The following is a 19096-nucleotide window of genomic DNA, read 5'->3' on the forward strand; positions in this document are numbered from 1 at the left end:
TTTTTTTTTTGGCATTGATCACCGCATGGCTTATGCAATGGCAGGACTTAAATGACGTTATTATGACGTCATGAATACCAGCAGACTTTGAAATGCTCTCCCCTAAATACTCGCCACATTCATGGTCGGATCCTGGGGGGGGGGGGAGGGGGCGGGGGTATGGACACGGGACCATGGACCCACAAAACCTCTGAGAGTATGTTTTGCCCCCCCAAACGTTCCCACAACTTCATAAAAATTTCGTCTACTTACCGTCTGTTTTAACTCTGACTGTTCTAACTGTTCTCTTTTAACTTCTGTTTAAGATTCAAAAGCATTTCGGTGTTTTTTCGGTTTTGAATGGTGTCCCTACTAGGTACTCGCGAGAGGCACCATGCACTTGACCTCGAATCCCACACCACCCAGCTGGCGACGAACGGTTGCCCCCCCCCCCCCAAAAAAAAAACAACAGCTCCAGGCTAGATCCGCCCCTGGCCACATTTTAGCAGGCGTCTAGCTCAGAAACTAGAGGGGTCTTATATCTTAAAAAGGGCATGGTTGTGAACAGCACCGAAAGGTCTTCCAGGTAGCTATTTCAGTTAAATATCCCATGTCAATGTGGGACGCTCCTTTCAACCGAAAAAAACTAGTTGAGCGCGCCGCAGGCTCGCAAAAGTTGTTATATGCCCCAACACGACATGCCATGTTTTCGATCCATCTATGTTTTATCTGTCTATTAGTAATTGTCTAGTGTCAGAATTTATTTACGTCCATATTAATGCATATCACAAATTTGTTAAGGGGAGGGCACGCATCCCCTGGCTATGTGAATGTGGCAGAGGTAAATTCACTATGTGAATATACCTCTGCTCTGGACTGATGCCGGGAATACCACTTCGATTAAAAACTGCAATATCAAGAAAAGATAGGTGCCTGTCCATCGACCAGTCATCCCACCAGGTAAAATATTATAACAATGCACTAACAGGAAAACAATGGAACAGGAAAACAAGGAAAACAATGCGCTATCTAGTATTCCTTTCGCTTGAGACTTTAGCCACTGTCCATAGACGTCGACGAGTGCTCGGAGGGTGGGTTCGGCTGCTCTCACGGCTGTGAGAACCTGGAGGGGACTGCCGTCTGCACATGTCCAGCGGGATTCACTCTGGAAAGCGACGAGAAAACCTGCACCGGTGAGAGCGGTCAAGTGACACCAGAGGTGTCGCTTAGAATTCGTGCAATGGACAATACCACAGAAACAAGGCTTGGGAATTTGTCTGACTAGCCCTCATCACTCCACAAAAAATAATACGAAAACCGGAATGTTCACGACATGCTACAGCGAGTCAATCATCACCAATTCATTGTTCGAGCCGAAAGCAAACGGCACCATCGTTTTTCCAGATATCGACGAATGCAGTGAAAACAACGGCGGATGCTCGTCCATCTGCGAGAATGAGCCCGGCTCGTTCTCCTGCGCGTGTCCGCCCACGGAGACGCTCTCCGCCGACCTGATCTCGTGTCAGCCGGCCGACCCGTGCCAGCAGAATAACGGCGGCTGCCAGCATACGTGTGAGAGTCGTGCAGACGGCTTCCGCTGCACTTGCTGGTCCGGTTACCGCCTAGCGCCGGACGAGCGCACGTGCCGCGACGAGGACGAGTGCTCGGACGGGACACGTGGCGGCTGCGATCACGAGTGCATCAACACGGACGGGTCGTACGAGTGCCGCTGCTACGACGGCTACCGGCTGGCGGCTGACGGGCGCAACTGTGAGGATCTCAACGAGTGCAGCGTGGCGAATGGCGGCTGCAGCGACATCTGCTCCAACACGCCCGGTGGCGCCATCTGCGCGTGCCGGCCGGGTCGCGCGCCCGGCGTCGACCCCAAGACTTGCCGCGACGTTGACGAGTGCCTGACGGACAACGGCGGCTGCTCGCACGAGTGTGCCAACACGGACGGCGGCCGCGAGTGCCGCTGCCCGGCTGGCCGGCGACTGGACGAGCGCGGCGAGGACTGCCTGGACGAGGACGAGTGCGCCGAGGGCCGGCACGCCTGTTCGGACGAGTGTCAGAACACGGACGGCGGCTACCGCTGCCTCTGCCCGGAGGGCTACCGACTGGAGGGCGACCACCGGTGCGTGGACGTCGACGAGTGCGCCGAGGGCGCCTCCGAGTGCAGCCACAACTGCACCAACGTGCCCGGCACGTTCCAGTGCGGCTGCCCGCCCGGACTCCGGCTTTCGGCTGATGAGCGCACCTGCCGTGACGTCAACGAGTGCGAGCTGCACGACCCGTGCTCGCACAGGTGTACCAACACCCAAGGTAGCTTCCGGTGCGACTGCCCGCCGGGACTGCTTCTCGGGCAGGACGGCGTCACGTGTCAGGACATCGACGAGTGCGACGCCGACGGCGCACTCTGCTCGCACCTGTGTCGCAACGTGGAGGGCTCCTTCGCCTGCGCCTGTCCCGCCGGCTGGCGGCTGCAGGCCGACGGAAGAACGTGCGTCGACGTCGACGAGTGCTTCGTCGACAACGGCGGGTGTAGCCACATCTGCATCAACCTGGAAGGCTCGTCTGCGTGCTCGTGCCCTGAGGGCTATGACCTGAGCGGTCCGGACCGCAAGGACTGCGCCGACCGCGACGAGTGCGCCTATGGCGACCTCTGCCAGCACGACTGCCGCAACACGGACGGCAGCTACCAGTGCTCGTGCCGTCCGGGCTACCGTCTCACGGCGGATGGCGGCGGCTGCACGGACGTGGACGAGTGTACAGAGCGGCTCGATGGCTGCTCAGACGAGTGCGAGAACACGGACGGCGGCTTCCGCTGCCTCTGCCCGCCCGGCTTCGTGCTGGAGCGTGACAACCGCACCTGCTCCGACCTGGACGAGTGCCTAGACGGCCGCGCCGGGTGCGAGCACATCTGCGAGAACGTGGCCGGTAGCGCGCTCTGCAGCTGCCGGCCCGGCTACCATCTGGCCGAGGACGGACGCAGCTGCCGCGACGTGGACGAGTGCGCCGAGCGACGCGGCGGCTGCCAGCAGCTGTGCGAGAACACGCCCGGCAGCCGTCGCTGCGACTGTCAGCCCGGCTTCCAGCTGGCCGAGGACGGGCGCAGCTGCCGGGACGAGGACGAGTGCCAGCGCCAGAACGGCGGCTGCTCGGACGAGTGTGTCAACACGCCCGGCGGGCACCGCTGCCTCTGTCGACCCGGCTTCCGGCTGCGGCCCGACAACCGCACGTGCGCCGACCGCGACGAGTGCTTCCAGAACGCGCACGGCTGCTCGCATATCTGCATCAACCTGGAGGGCGGCGTGCTGTGCTCGTGCCCGCCGGGTCTCGAGCTTGCTGCCGACAACCGCACCTGCCAGGACGCCGACGAGTGCGACCTGCGCAACGGCGGCTGCGAGCAGCTCTGCCTGAACGACGACGGCAGCTTCCGCTGCGCCTGCCGCGACGGCTTCCGGCTGGGCGAAGACGGCCGCTCGTGCGACGACGTGGACGAGTGCGAGGCGGCCAACGGCGGCTGCCAGCACGACTGCGTCAACCTGGAGGGCGGGCGCCGCTGCGTGTGCCGCCGGGGCTTCCGGCTGGCCGCGGACAAGCGCAGCTGCGCCGATGAGGACGAGTGCGCCACGCGCAACGGCGGTTGCTCGCACGACTGCGAGAACCTGCCCGGCGGCCACCGCTGCCTCTGCCCGTCGGGCATGCGCATGAGCGTCGACCGGCGCACGTGCCAGGACGTGAACGAGTGCGCCGACGCCAACGGCGGCTGCTCGCACCGCTGCCGCAACACGGACATGAGCTACGTGTGCGAGTGCCCGCCGGGTCACCGGCTGCAGGGCGACGGCCGGACGTGTATCGACGTGGACGAGTGCGCTGAAAACGTGCACCGTTGCTCGCACGAGTGCCGCAACTCGCCCGGCGCCTACGGCTGCGCCTGTCCGGCCGGACTGCGTCTGGAACACGACAACCGCACCTGCACCGACTTTGACGAGTGCCTGCAGCTGAACGGCGGCTGCTCGCACATCTGCACCGACCTGTACGGCGGCGTGGCGTGCCGCTGCCCGGACGGCTGGGTGCTTGGCCGCGACCGACGCACCTGCCAGGACGTGGACGAGTGCCGCGCCGACAACGGTGGCTGCGCCGAGCTCTGCGTCAACACGGACGGCGGTCACCACTGCGCCTGCCCGTCGGGCCAGGTGCTGCAGTCCGACAACGCCACCTGTCGGCACAGCGAGCCGTGCCGCCGCGACAACGGCGGCTGCCAGCAGGTGTGCCACGAGCGCGACGGTCGCCCGCTCTGCAGCTGCCGGCCCGGCTTCCAGCTGCAGCCGGACGGCCGCAGCTGCCGGGACGAGGACGAGTGTGCCGAGCGACGCGGCGGCGGCTGCCACCACCTCTGCCGCAATACGCCCGGCTCGTTCGCCTGCGCCTGTCGGCCCGGCTACCGCCTGCAGGCGGATGGTCGCGCCTGCGCCGCCATCAACTTCTGCGCCGACAACAACGGCAACTGTTCACACATCTGCCTGAGTGTGGTGGGCGGCGCGCAGTGCCTGTGCCCGCCCGGCCTGGCGCTCGGCCGCGACCGCCTGACCTGCCGCGACGTGGACGAGTGTCGCCAGCGCGAGGGGCTCTGTGCGCACCTGTGCGAGAACACCGCCGGCTCGTTCCGCTGCCGCTGCAGGGCCGGCTACCGGCTGGCCGCCGACAATCGGACGTGCGCGGACGTCAACGAGTGCCGGCAGCGCAACGGTGGCTGCGAGCAGCTCTGCGTCAACCTGGCCGGCGGCCGCATCTGCTCGTGCCGACCGGGCCACCAGCTGCAGCCGGACGGCGTTTCATGCCGGGCGCAGGACGCCTGCGTCGCGCGCAATGGCGGCTGCTCGCACGGATGCCGCTCGCGTGGCGGACGCGCCGAGTGCACGTGCCCGCGTGGCTTCCAGCTCGGCCGCGACGAGCGCACGTGCGTGGACGTGGACGAGTGCCGCTACCGCAACGGCGGCTGCGAGCAGCTGTGCGAGAATGCGGCCGGCGCGTTCGCCTGCGCCTGCCGCGACGGGTTCGAGCTGGCGGCCGACCGGCGCTCGTGCCGCGATGTGGACGAGTGTCGCCGCGACAACGGCGGCTGCCAGCACGAGTGCATCAACGAGCCGGGCTCGTTCCACTGCGAGTGCCGCGAGGGCTACAGGGCCCACTGGAGGTCAGTAACCGGTCGGAGACGCAGCGGGCGTGTTGGTTTTTTCTCGGGTATTACTCGCGTATACCGATGTATGTTAAAGTTAGAGCACCTGCCAGTGTTCGGATACGTTTGAGTGCCGTGTTAAATTGGAGCGTTGACTGACTAAGCTTGCGTGGGCTAGACTGTACGTTTGCATATAGCAAGCGTTGTTCGCTTCTCTTTCATATAGAAAGAAAAAAGCGAGCATAGATTTATAGCTCTGCACCCAAAACACTGATGCTCTGCCGCATGCCGCCTAGTTTAGAACGCTGTTGACTGTGGTGCCGGATTATCGTGGCAGCCGTCTCGATCCCAGAGCTGGACGGTCGAGGGCACGCTTCGAACCCATCTCACAGTGTCCTTGCGTTGCCAGGCACCCGGAGCAGTGCCGGGACGTGAACGAGTGTGCCTACCAGAATGGCGGCTGCTCGCAGGACTGCTTCAACACCGACGGCAGCTTCACCTGCGTCTGCAGCGATCGCTTCCGACTGGATGCTGACGGCCGCGGTTGCTCGCGTTAGTATCTACCGACGACAGCCGGTATTGGCGGCCCACTTCAATCATCGCCAGTGCACTACTCCTTTTCAGAAGCTCAAAACAGGCGTGTTCACCCACCGGAAATACCCCACACGCTCGGAAAATATTCGAGCAGCAGCAGCCCACATTCACCATAGCAATAAAGTTTAGATTATTCCATAGAAATAAGTCCAGCCCCTACTATAACAGCACAAAACAGCTAGTAGTAGCATATCTCTAGATATGGGTGTGTGTTTGTGAGTGCCGGACCTATCTTCGTGTGTGACCGACCTATTTCCAAATCGTCTGCAGGTTTGCTGAGTTGGTGCGGAATTCTACTTTGTCCTGTCTGTCTGGTCATGCTATACGGCAGCCCACTAGGCGGCACAACCCCCCGCACGTCGTATCAGCCACACGTCTGACGTCATTTCGAACGTGAACTGGCAACATTTCTGCCACAGCCGTGACGGAGGGCTGGTGCCGGCCGCCGACTGCGCCGGCGCACAGCGACTTCATCTGCGACGCGCCGCTGGAGAGCGGCGTCGGCTTCCCGCTGGGCACACGCTGTCGGGTGCGCTGCCGCCGCGGCCGGCGCGTCCAGGGCGACGGCCAGGCCACGTGCCATCAGAGTGGCCAGTGGATCGGCGGCCCGGCCAAGTGCCGCCGCGAGCCGGTCGGCGCGACAGGTGAGGGCGCCGGCGGCGGGAGGTTATCCGGGCGTCAGGCTGCGGGTTCGGGCTTTCGTGTGTCTGTCTCAGCCGGCTCTGGCGGTGGGCTGCTGCTGTCGGACTGCCTGCCAGTCCCGGCACCCTGTGGGCGGACTGCTGCACGTGATGCTCCCGCGTCTAGTAAGCGATGCAATAAGCAAACGCCTTTCCAGCGTGTCGCTGGCCGCGATGCCTCACTGACCTGTCAGCTGGCAGGTGTGCACGCCTTTGTGCCTGCCCCAGCGCCCCGACAGCAGATCGCTACCCCGGCAGGCTCGCGCGAGCCCTCGGCCCGGAAGCCGCCGGCACCGGCCGCGTGCTCGGCCATCGCGCCGCCGCCGCACGCCACCCTGCGGCCGCGACGCTGCCTACGCGGCGACACGCGGCCCGGCAGGCGCTGCTACATCGTCTGCGAGCCGGGCTTCCGCGTGCGTGGCCGGCGTCGCCTCACCTGCCAGGCCGACCTCAGCTGGACGTTCGAGGGGCGTCACGAGCCGCGCTGCGTCCCCGGCGGCAAGAAGCGACGCCGAGGAGGCCAGCGCCGCCGCCAGAAGCAGGGTGGGTCAAGCTGAAGCGGGACGGGAGCGCTGGAAATGAAGGGGTGGGGGAGGACCGCAGGCAGACGGGACCAGATCACACTCACGGTGTCACGTGGAAGAGAGCATGCCCACTGTATCAGCATAATTTGACATATTTCCGATGTGTTTCCAGGTATTGGTTCGCATTACATACACATACTACATCTTGTCAGGAGATAGATGAGCCATACAGATCTAACGACTCCAAGCACATACTTGTATTTCGTACATTATGTTACTGTTTTGGGAAAAGTGGAAAGCGACGATATTCAGCTCACCGTTCAAAGTGTCATCTCACAGCCCCAGTGACGACAAAAGGAAGCAAAACTAGAATATAAATAAATGCCGATGGCAATAACAGGCTGGCTGTTGGTGGCTGGCATGGTGTTAGAGCCTTTTACAAGCAGTTGGCTCCTTTTGCCCCCAGACGCCACAACTGCACGGAGCGTGCTGACAGAGAACACCGCCCGGTCGCGGCCGCCTACGTCGCGGGTGTCAGCGGCCACTGTCGCCGTCACCCGCGACGACTCCACCACCGCCGCCCGGGAGATGCCGGGCACGCGGCGGGTCGGCACCACGGCCAGACCCCCAACGACTAGCGAGCGACGAACCCATCCGCCACCAGTCACGACCACAGCGCCGCCACGGCGTCGACAGCCGCCCCGGCCTGCACCGCGACCGCGGCCGCAGCCGCAGCCCCAGCCTCAGCCCCAGCCCCGGCCCGTACCACGGCCCCAGCCCCACCCCCAACCTCAGCCTCAGCCCCGGCCCGCACCACGGCCCAGGCCCCGGGCAGAGCATCCAGAGACACGGCCTCAGCTCCAGCCCCAACCCCAGGCTCAGCCCCGGCCCGCACCACGGCCCAGGCCCCGGGCAGAGCAGCCAGAGACACGGCCTCAGCCCCAACCCCAACCCCAGCCTCAATCCCGGCCCGCACCACGGCCCCAGCCTCGGCCCGAGCAGCGTGAGACACAGCCCGAGTCTCAGCCCCAGCCCCGACCCACGACCAAGACCCGGCCCCGGCCCCGGCCCCGGCCCCAGTCGCGGCCCCAGTCACGTCCCCAGACGCGGCCGCAGCCGCAGCGCCGTCCCCAGTTGAGCGTGTCGCCCGGAGAGCCGCTCATCACCTGCCCGGAAGATCAGCGTGTGGAGCTGAAGCCGAGCCGCAACTCAAGCCGCGTCCGCTTCCCGCGGCCTCGCAACAGCCTGCAGACGCGCCTGTGAGTCACGGCGGAGCAGGACCGTCTGCGGCGCTCCGTCCGAATGTAACGCAGCTGGAGTGATCCTGTCAACGACGTACGAGTACCGCTGTCTCGGATATTTCCGCTCTGTGCGTGATTCATTCACGAGAAGGGACAGGTGCATACAAGCTATGCATTATGTGACGCAGCAAGGTGATATCTATGACTCAAACGAGTAAAAAGACGTCGCGCGTGCCGTATGTGGTGCGACCTGACCTGACTGTGGACGACACGATATATTACTCCATGATGTGAGCTGACCTCGAGTGCACAGCAAGGAGCCGGTATGGCTCGGGGCTGACCCATGGCCGGTGGTGACCTCAGGTACGTGAACGGGGAGCCGGTGCGCAGCGATGACGGCAGTCTGCAGGCCGAGCTGCCGTCTGGCAGGCACCGGATCACATTCGTGACGCACTCGCTGCTCACTGACTCGCCTGCCAAGTGCTCCTTTAATGTGGATATAGTCGGTGAGGTTCCTGGGCCTCTAACAACTTACATCAGGGGGGGGGGAGGGGTGAGGGGAATAGCGATGGCAGTCAAGCGAAAAGTGCAATGGTAGAAAAAACAACACGATCGCTGTTCCTTTGGCTCAAGCGATAGTATGGAGTACCACATGTTTACAGGCCCAGGGTCTGAATGATTGATTTTTCTCTCAGGGAGAGCAGTCTAGTGGTGCGACCATATACATAGCAGTCACCTGACATCTGACCCTCTGATCATCGGACTGTCATTTTGTGATTCTGATTGGCTAAAAACTTAACGCCTAAGTGTCTGTTGAACTCGAATGCACTGCCTGGCCGGCTGGTTATTGATACAAGGAACAAACTCCGATAACCGGTGCGCTGAGCCTGATACCACCCATGTAAAGTGTGTGCGATGCGATTGTTTGTCTCCCGCAGCATGACATGTGCTGCATAGCATAGCATGACATATGCTGCTGACATTCCAAAGCTAGAGACTCAATCGGTGGCATTGGCGATGCTCTGGATCTAAAGCTTCAAATAGTACCGTAAGGGCAAAAAACAAAAAAGAAGAAGACGCCGTTCATTCGCTATGTTCGAAAATGCAGCAGTACTCGCTGAGCGGCGGCGTCACCGGGGTCACGTGCCGTGCTCTCAGCGTCTGACCGGTGACCACCCGTGTGTGCGCAGACCTGGAGCCGCCGCGGGTGCGCCGCTGCCCCGAGTCCTTCGACATCCTCCTCAAGGAGGGACAGATGGACACCAGAGTCAACTGGGAGGAGCCGCTCTTCTCCGATAATGTCGGTGTCGTCAATACTTGGCAGTCCATCGTAAGTCAGTGTTTGCCAACGAAACATGAGCCCACTGCTATCCACTAAAAGTAGATCGATTTTAAGCAGCACTCAGAGATCGTTTTACTCACCAGTATGGTCTGGTTTTTCCAAGCCGGGGGCTTGAGAACCTTCATGCTTGAGCCGAGACGCCCCGGTCCTGCCCCTTACTGGGGGTGAGGGGTGGGACGTGTGTTGACCCGTGACGTTGCGAGCAGCGGCCCAACTCCCGTTTGCCGGAGGGGAAGCACCGCGCCTTCTACATCGCCCTGGATAAGGCGCGCAACAGAGCCAACTGCTCCTTCACTATCAACGTCACCCGTAAGTGGCATGCCCCAAAGCCAGCCAGACTGGCGGTCATCAGTTACCGTCGGGGTCGCTCAGATCGGGACGAATGAGCTTGACTGCCGGCCAAATCTCACGGGATTAATGAATTTGGTGCGGAACCACTGAAGTCCACGTCTTGTTGCCATTGCCTTCTCTGATATATTTGTAGGCTTAGAGTGGTAGATAGGCGGATGCAAGGCTAAGGTTTATTTTCTGCTCATACGCAGTTATTTGCGGTTTCTTAGACTTAGTAACACATTTGCTTCGACATGTAGCAGTTTGAACAAAGTAGTGGCAGTCATAATGGGGCGTCACCGCCTGCTGTCTCGCCTGTACACTAGCGCCACTTCTGTTAGCTGCCTGCCTTCCATGCTACCTCAGCACTCACCCTAGCAGACATGCTTGATTTTCAGCTACTGCGGTAATCAGGGGTGTTGTTTCGCAATCATTTTGGGCGTTATGTTTTCTCAGTTCGCTGCTGATCTCCTTCGAGTTTCCGTCTTTCCGTTATTTAGGGCGAAAATCATATGTGATCTCCATATCACATGTGATCCGAATCATAACCGTAATCATATGAAAATCATCTGTGATCTAAAGTGGAAGCAAAACATATGGATGCAGCCTGTGAGGTCATTAAGTCACCGGCTGATTTCACCTGCCCAATACCCTTGCGACACTACACCCCAGCCTATGGTCGCTTGCCTCACTATCCCTGCACCAGATGGCGTGGTAATGACTGGCTTGGCGAGGTGCGGAGCTGGGATGGTGGGTCGACTGGAGGCTGCAGCATGCCGGGCAGGCCTGCAGGGACAGCTGGCCTCTCACGTGACCTGTGTCGTTGCAGCACCGGTGGCGGGGCGGCCCCCAGCTCGGGCAGCGCTTCGTTCGCGCTCCGTGCCGTAGCTCGACTTCGATAGGCCCTGTGTTGGCGAGGGTGTCACGTGCTCTGCTCTGATGTTTGTGCTGGTTATGGAGCCATTGGTGCGTGTGTAGTCAGAGCGGTCACCTGTAGTTTGGAAACCCTGCGTTTGTTAAATGTGTAGCTAGTGTCCATCTCAATGTTGCTTGGAACTTTTACTAGACTTGTTTTGTGGTGGCCCAAGGCAAGCAACGCCTTTAAAGCGACGGAAAAGGCGCCCTCACCGTTTTGGTAATGTCAAAAAGCCGCTGGACTTCAAGTGGAGCGGCAGTGAAGGATGAACAGCCATACGCCTTTCATTTCAACTGTTTCAGCATCACTTCACACAATCAGCGCCATGTCGTAATGACGGGAAGAATGTAACAGACTTCTCAGTTCTTTATATCCCATGCTCCTGCAATGCCGTTTTGAGCAAAAAAGCTCCCTGTCGCACAAATTCACATAGCTTCCACATAGCACAAACACAGACAACAATTCAAGGAAACGGCTCCCAGATCCAACTTAAAATAGCACATTTCAGTCCACGTAATGTACCACCCTTGGCGAAATTTATCAAAGCGGCTCACAGGCTTAGACGTCCGCAAGCCACAAATCGCTCGCTCGCTCGCCCGTCCCGATCGCGTGGCGTCGCTTCCGCCGCCGCTTGCAGCTTGCGCTTGTGTGTGGGCCGGGGCGGCCGCCGCCGGCCGCGGCGTCGCTTCTGTGTGCGGCTCTCTGCGGCTCTGTCTGCATGCGGCGCTGTGTGCGGACGCAGGCGGCGACTGCGGCGCGCCGGCGCTGCCCGGCGGTGACGTCAGCTGCCTGGACTGGTTCGGCGGCCGGCTGTGCCAGCCCTCCTGCTGGACCGGCCGCCGCTTCTTTACACAACCCGCCTCCGCCATTTTCATGTGCGGCTTCGGCCACGCCTGGTCTCCCAGGGACGAGTTCCCCGTCTGTGCACGTGAGTAAGGCGGCGGCCCAGCGACTGGCGTCGGCCTCGCGCCTCCGGCAGAGGGCCCCACTGGCGGGGGGAAGCGGAGGGGGCCGCGACGGCCTGCTCGGATGGGCGTTGCTGTTGCACGGGGCACTCATATAGTGTCTGGGGCGGGACACCATTGGAATGTTTGCTCCTATTTCGTGTATTTCGCTTGCTTCTTTTAGTGGCTGGGTCAAAATGGCTGATCGCTGTTCAGTATGCGATAAGGGGTGTTCGCTAGTGCTAGGGAATCCGAGCATGAGCTTGTCGCGCAGTGCCTATGTTATGGCGTCGTTCATGCGATCACTGGCATTGAAATATGCACGCTTGCGTCCAGCCCGATGCCTTTTGTTGAAAAGAGGTAAAATGAAGCCAGTAATCTGCAGTTGAAGCGTGACCCACCTCATCTCAATTTTCGATGGACCCGTGATATAACTGATTTGACTACATACCACTGAATTGGTATTACGATAGCATACCTATGTTCCGATGCATTGAAGCATCAACTCCCAGCTTGTAGTATGAGCAGCAAGCGTACGTACCAAGTTCAATGATTTTTGGTGCATACCTGCTAGTTGTTGATAGTACTGTTCATGTTCTAATGTCATCCATCATGTGGTATTAAGTGAGCTATGTGTGTCGCAGCTTATGTTACCACGAAGACAGCTGATTGTCTGCCCGGCTTCGAAATACGGAAAGGCTTTGCAGATGTATGCGGTGAGTGGTTCACTCCAACAAAACCTTCGTTACATGCGATCGCAATGAAGCATCAGAGCGTCACGGGCAGCCAGCGCGGGTTCCAATCGACGGATACAATAAGATCAGCTTCGAGTGGCACCCACCTTAGTCAGGCCCTGCCGTTGTGCGATGATTAATGATAACCGCTGTGAGTGCGAGCCGGATAAGCTGCGGTCTCATCACTGCCGTGGTGTGATGCTGCTCTGCGCTACTTGGGGCGCTGGCCTGGCCGATACATCGCTGGGACCGCGGCGGCAGTCAGCTCAGCCCGGCCCGCGTCCGTTACAGTGGCATGTCCCCCCGGGATGTACGGCCAAGGAGGCGCTCAGTCCTGCGTACACTGTCCAATCGGAACATACCAGGAGGAGTTCGCACAGTAAGTGACCGCGTGCCGCCGCCGAACTGTCACGACGGTCGACGACCTCTGCCATTTAAACACGGTGGGGTTTACATGTGGCGCTCTTGCAGACGGTGCCAATGTGGCATATTGCGTCTCTTTGACCTTTGTGGATTCACTGGATAGCTCTTCACTGGGTAGCTCTTCCGCGCCCCTTGCAGTATCCTGAGCTGTTGACACACGTCTGTCACTACTGTGCCGTTTCACACTCCACGTCTGTCTTACTCGTGCACAATGTCTCGCTTTCCTGACCTCGGAGCGGGGGATTTGCAAAGAATCGATGACGCCAAAGCATCTAATGCTGCATAACACCACATCGGTGCCAATTTGTTTTGTTTTGTGTAAGGATCGTGACCGCGCCCCTTAAACCCTTTCCATGTGACTTTGCATCCGCCCACACGAGGTCTATATTCTTTGGGCGTTGTTTGCTGGAATATGTAATAAATGTGAAAATTGAAAAAAGGATTGCTCTTCGTGAAAATAAGGTGGGCTTATCCGACAAGAAACATGAATATCTACGAAGTTAAATCGCCGAGCCCTTGGCTCAGTCATCCCCAAAATAATTCACAAAAACTGACGCTCCACTCTGATCAAGCATCACTTTGCCAATTATTGAGCGAAAGCGGCGGGCCTAGCCATGGTGGTGGCCTGTTCACTTCCACTCTCGCCACCAGCACACGCTCGGCGGGCCTAACCATGATGGCGGCCTGTTCACTTCCACTCTCGCCACCAGCACACGCTCGGCGGGCCTAACCATGGCGGCGGCCTGTTCACTTCCACTCTCGCCACCAACACACGCCCTGCCTCTTGGCGCCTGTGTTCTTATCGCCACGGGACAGTGACCCTGCGCCTGCCCTCAGGGCGGCGTGCAAGCCGTGCCCACCGGGTCAGACCACGGTCGAGGGGGCCGCGGCCTCAACGCTTCGCTGCCGCTCCGACGTCCCTGCCTTTGTACAAGGAGTCCTACTACCGCGATAAGGTGCTCAGCACACTGCGGCGGGTGAACAAGCTGCGGTCGGACCGGAGCGAGCCCGCTGACCCCGCTGGTGACGCCGACCTGTGACGGAAGCGAGCTCGCTCGCCCGACCTGTGACGGGAGCGAGCCCGCCGGCCCGGTCGGTGGCGCCGACCTGGGACGGGGGCGAGCTCGCTCGCCCGACCTGGGACGGGAGTGAGCCCACCAGACCGGCCGGTGACGGCGACCTGTGACCTGGCTGGCGATGGCCGGCCGGTGGCGCGGCGCGCCGGCTGAGGTGGACGCATCCGGCGTGGACCCGTGGGACGAACCGGTCGCCTGGACGGACGCCTGCCTGCTGCAGCGTGCCCGCCGCAGCCCAGCAGTCCGCTCCAGCACGTACTGAGTGAGGCCGCTACTCATCGGCGGCTGGGTAGTGGGACAAAGACGCTGTGAAATGGTACCGGCCGTGAATAGGAAGCTGTGTTTTCTGTGAGGCGCAGCTTTCTCTGCGTGCTTCTCAGGAAGCTAGGAAGCACCTCTCATGCCAGTGCGTTGGCGTGAGGAAGCCGTGGTCATGGCGGGACTCCGCAGCATTTGTCGTGGTGAGAAGGCGCAGATGAACCTCTGAAACTGCCATACGCCCCCGGTGCGTAAACAGACCGTTCACATGCGTTGTAGGAGTGGTCGCTGTTTACATCTTTTCCGCATGGCACTCGTAGTCGAGTGGCACTGCTACGTTGGCAGTGACGTGCCATTCTTTCTCGTCGATATTGCAGCTTTTAGATATTATTAACTTAGGTATGTGCGAGGCGAGGACTGTGCATCTAAGGCGCAATTTTTACTTCACCAAGGATATTTTGATAGCGTGATGATTTTTGAATCGTGTTTTAGGCAGATGCGTTGGGAATCGTTTTGGCTCACGTGGCATTTACATAAATACATAGGAAAGAGCTATTTTGTTTTAATCACTTTTCTTAAGCTTAGTAGTGCCTTATTATTCTGCTCTTTGCCCTTTAGTGCTGTGGACACCTCCTGGCGGGTTCTTTTCTCTCCAGAGCTTTGCCATGTCCATTCAATATTTGGTTGCAATCCCTCGAGAGTCCCGTCCTGTTCTATCCTCGGCGCAGCTTTCGTCCTTTCCTTGGGACAGGCCGAGGGGGTCTCAACATGGTGCGGTCTCACCGATCAGTCGATCTGGAGCGCATGATCCCGTCTCATGACAGCGGAACACTTGTTGCGCTTCCAGCTGGGGCTCGTTCCTTTCTACATCGGGAGCCTCGTTTCCTTACTTCACGGCCAGGTCACGTCCTCTCGGTATGGCAATGGCAAAATGCTGGTGTCTTCGCATTTGATGGCTCCAACCATTTCGCCTTGTTACAGCTGCATGATAAACTCATCAAACGGCTCTGTGCCTTTGTACCGGAACCAGCTCCCATCCGTCACATGGACGCATCGCAGTTTTCACTATTGTGTTAAGGCTGTTTAAAACATTGGCTACATAGAACTACGAGCCATGGCTGCAGTTACTACATGTCCGCTATTCGATATCACCCGTCTCAGGCATCCGGTATCACTCTGCACGTCTGGCTTGCCTGCCAGGCGAGTACAGGTCTCAAAAAGTCACTTGTACGCTAGAATCGCGTCAGTCGATGCAAAATCTAGTGGCGTAACGAACTGCCGCCTGGGTGTACATGAACGGCTTGAAGGCATCATCGCTGACTTTCACTGGCCACAGGTCGTGCGGAGCATTAAGCGAACGCGAAGACTCTGTCCCTTTCCTCTGGAGTAGGAAAGCGACTTGTGAAGCGATTTAAAGGCATTTTGTTTCTTTCTAAGCTTATGCATCACGATGCCAACGCATCACGAACACGCGCAGAGGCGAAACAACGACGATGTGTTTAACACGCTTGGTGGTTCCTCAACAGACCGTCAACAGATTTTGACGAATGGAAGGTAGTCAGTCCCATTCGTTTTGCACTGCCTGTGGATATGCATCTACGGGCAGTTGCCAAGATACATCTTATGGTCTGTCAGCACTGACTCGTAAGACCTATCGTCTTGGACTTGCTGTGTACGTGGCGCGCATATGTACTCAGATGCTGATTAAAATATATACAAATTTTCCCTTATTGGGGGTATGGCGCGAAACAACAGCACATGTTAGTAAAACTATAGCGGCGCAGACCCCAGCGTTGCCAACTCAAGGTAGCACGTGCTCTTCGGATCACAGCTCGTGGGCGCTCTTCTAAATACCGGAGGTCGCTTGCCTCTGTTAGTTGGAAGAAAAAAGTCAAAGCATCAAACTTATATATATATATATATATATATATATATATATATATATATATATATAATATATATATAATATATACTATATATATATATATTTACACTTATCATACATATATATTATATATATATATCTCCCTCTCCTCTCTCTCCTTCTCTTCTCTCTCTCTCTCTCTCTTCTCTTTCTCTCTCTCTCTCTCTCTCTCTCTCCTCTCTCTCTCTCTCTCTTCTCTCTTTTCTCCTTCTTCTTCTCTCTCTCTCTCTCGTTCTCTCTCTCTCTCTCTATCTATTGCGCTGCACATTATCTCAAAAGAATGCAGTGTTTCAGAAGAACGTAAAAAAAACACAAAACAGTCAGGGCAAGCGTCTACGCTATCAAGCTCCGCAGCGACTTACAGACCATTCAGCTGCAATAGTCCTGTCACTAATTTCAATCACACTCATCAATAATGGGACGCAACTGACGTTCTTGCCGCACAAAAGCCTTTAAAAATGCGCGACCGCGAGCGTCCAAAGAGACGACAGCGGCTGCACACAAGACGCGAGAAGCGAAACTGCATGTGCTAATGTACTGGCAGCGACCATCGAGAGGTACGCACTCACCGCCAGTGCGCGGCCGCCTGCATGGACTGCAGCTCCAGTGGCGGCTCTGCTGGCAGAGTCGGCTGGCGCACCAGTGCACGGCCGATCCGTGAGTCGGGGAGACCGAGCCAGTCACGGCGGACGGAGGTCACCGCCGCTGCCACGGGCACCGGCCGGCCCGGCGTGCCGCGTGACGGGTCATGGACGGCTCCGTCACGCGGCGTGACGGTCGTCACGCGGCCGCCGCCGCCGCCGCGGGGTGACACCGAGGTGCCGCGGCCGCCGCTGGCCGCCCAGCGCCCATTGGCGCTGGCCACCGCGTCTTGTTCGTGAGCTCAAGTCCAGCTGGCGACTCGTCGGCTTCAGCCCGCCCGCTTCACCGCCAGCCAGTTCGCGCCCCGTGGTGCTGGTGTCCCACCATGGCTGCAGTGTCCTGCACGGGCCGTGTCACAATCGCGGCCGGGAGGCTGCTCTTGACCTCGGCCGTTGCGACAGGCTGGGGGCGGCGGGCCTCGGGTCCCCGCCGCGGGCAGGGGAGGTCAGGGCAGGTCCGTGCCGCTGACCGGCCGGTGTTTCTGCTCGGACGCCGGCCAGCATGCCGGCGTCGTTTAAGTGGGTGGTGCAGGTGCCCCGTCGCTGGACGTTTGGTGACGAGGAAGGCTACCGACGCATCAGACGAAGGTCAGTACGCGGGCGTGACATGTTCCTGGAGCCATCATATTCATGTGTGGCAGATTCTGTGCTTCAGTTTCATGTCAAGTGCAGCCGCGCGCAACGAGGGAGATGACATATGGAGACACCATGACGGGTTAGGTCAAGCTTGTGCGCTCCGTAACCGCCACAAGCCAGTAATCGCACGCCGCACAAGTACATACCTACCCGATACCGTTCGCGCTTTCGCTTTCAACGGCGGTTCGAAAGTCGGCCATTCATCGCCGAGCACCATGGGACGAGCGTCGAGGGCTGTCGTCTGCGTCGGCACGTGCGGCTTTCGCTGCAGCTGCGGTGTCGCCCGCCAGAGCGGTCGCGCTCCGGCGGCCCAGTCGCGCGCTGCCGGCCGGCGCGCCGGCAGCCCCCGTCCGCTGCCCCCGACCCGCAGGCCCCATGGCCCCTCGGGGGCCCACCCGCGGCGTGCGAGCCACAGCCCGGTCCTCCGCGATCCTGCAGGTGAAATGCCTGCCCGGTGATGTGATTTTCAGGCGCACCCGCCGGCTGCGTCTGGGCGAGCAGCAGCCGAGGGTCGCGTGTCCGCTCCACCGGCCTGGCGTCTACACCATCGGCTCCGACACCAGGCGTCCGGCGGCGCTGCGGCCCAGTCCCATCGGCAGGTCAGTAGGGCGCAGACGGGCGGCAGACCGCTGCCGACCCGTTGGCAGTCCCAGCCCCAACTCCATCGGCAGGTCAGTAGGGCGCAGACGAGCGGGAGACCGCCGATGACCCATCGGCAGCTTCAGCCCCAGCTCCATCGGCAGGTGAGTGACACAGCCAGCTCCGCGGGAGAAGCCAACGGCCGATGGCGTACATCCGAAACCTGGCCGCACTACCGGGATCTTTGTGGACTAGCACTGAGCTGTGGCGTGGCATGTTATCTTAACTCGGCTTCCTAACGAGTTGATTCGATGGGATCATGAATGAAGGCATCATATAGCATATCTGTACGAGTATCTGTACGCATATTTGCATGTGTATCTGTATCTGCATGAATCCGTAGATATCGTGCGAAGAGCCTATCCGTGCGATAGTGAATATTGCACGCATCTGAGGTCAGTACAACGCGTCGTTGGCCGCTAGTTGTTTGAGTACAATATTTGGTGAGAGATTGCTTCGGCGCACCATTGTTTGCAACGACTGATTATTTAGCTCCTGTCAGCGGAGGGTTGAGACTGGACAAATTTTCATGATTGTGGATGTCCCACAGTCACGTGATGACAATATACGGGGAGAACTCGCCAACACCAAGCCGCGGTAGTTCACTGCAATGTGCTGTAGAAAAAACGTCATGTTATCCGTATACCTAGAAATCCGTACAGGTAGAAATCCGTACACCCTCTTCGCTTTAAGTGCTGGGATATTGCCCCTCTGCGGAGGACTTGACACGCATTTATTATTTATTGTTATGCTGGTATTAGACTCGCCGTCATACTGAATTTGCATGAAATGTCTTTTTCAATCTTTGTCGGATTTAATGGCCGGTTGTGAGGAGAGCGAGCCTGGTATTACATATACATGTTTCATGCACCTCATTGAGTTCCCTTATAGTAATTAATATAGTAATATAGTAATAATTGAGTGCGGTAAGTAGTGGGATTGGCCCCACCTTTATGCAGTCATTTAGCACGCGCTTGGGTAGAATGGTAGTCAATTTGACCCCGGAAGGTTTTTCCAGTCAAATTTCAGAACC

At 58.9% G+C, this 19096-nt stretch overlaps 2 protein-coding genes across 2 annotated transcripts in view; both read left to right on the forward strand.

Moving 5' to 3' along the window:
- The window catches only part of LOC119107839 (fibrillin-2), a gene marked incomplete at its 3' end in the record, with an annotated part of 63122 nt that extends 56745 nt beyond the window's left edge, over positions 1-6377 (forward strand). Inside the window, exons 13-16 of the mRNA XM_037231394.1 lie at positions 1050-1172; positions 1384-5179; positions 5571-5713; positions 6175-6377. Of these exons, the coding sequence (XP_037087289.1) occupies positions 1050-1172; positions 1384-5179; positions 5571-5713; positions 6175-6377 (4265 nt within the window). The remainder of the gene's footprint in view (positions 1-1049; positions 1173-1383; positions 5180-5570; positions 5714-6174) is intronic.
- A 408-nt stretch (positions 6378-6785) lies between these two features.
- Positions 6786-14772, forward strand: LOC119107841 (BUD13 homolog). Its single transcript, XM_037231397.1, has 9 exons — positions 6786-6978; positions 7426-8218; positions 8564-8706; positions 9391-9530; positions 9749-9851; positions 11694-11716; positions 12377-12448; positions 12758-12845; positions 13727-14772. The coding sequence occupies exons 2-9, from the start codon at positions 7548-7550 to the stop codon at positions 13927-13929; spliced, it is 1443 nt and encodes a 480-aa protein (XP_037087292.1). The 5' UTR covers positions 6786-6978; positions 7426-7547; the 3' UTR covers positions 13930-14772.
- Positions 14773-19096: the final 4324 nt, after the last annotated feature.

The sequence above is a fragment of the Pollicipes pollicipes genome, unplaced genomic scaffold (assembly GCF_011947565.3).
Source record: "Pollicipes pollicipes isolate AB1234 unplaced genomic scaffold, Ppol_2.1 Scaffold_6686;HRSCAF=7923_pilon_pilon_pilon, whole genome shotgun sequence".
Taxonomy (NCBI): Eukaryota; Metazoa; Arthropoda; class Thecostraca; order Pollicipedomorpha; family Pollicipedidae; genus Pollicipes; species Pollicipes pollicipes.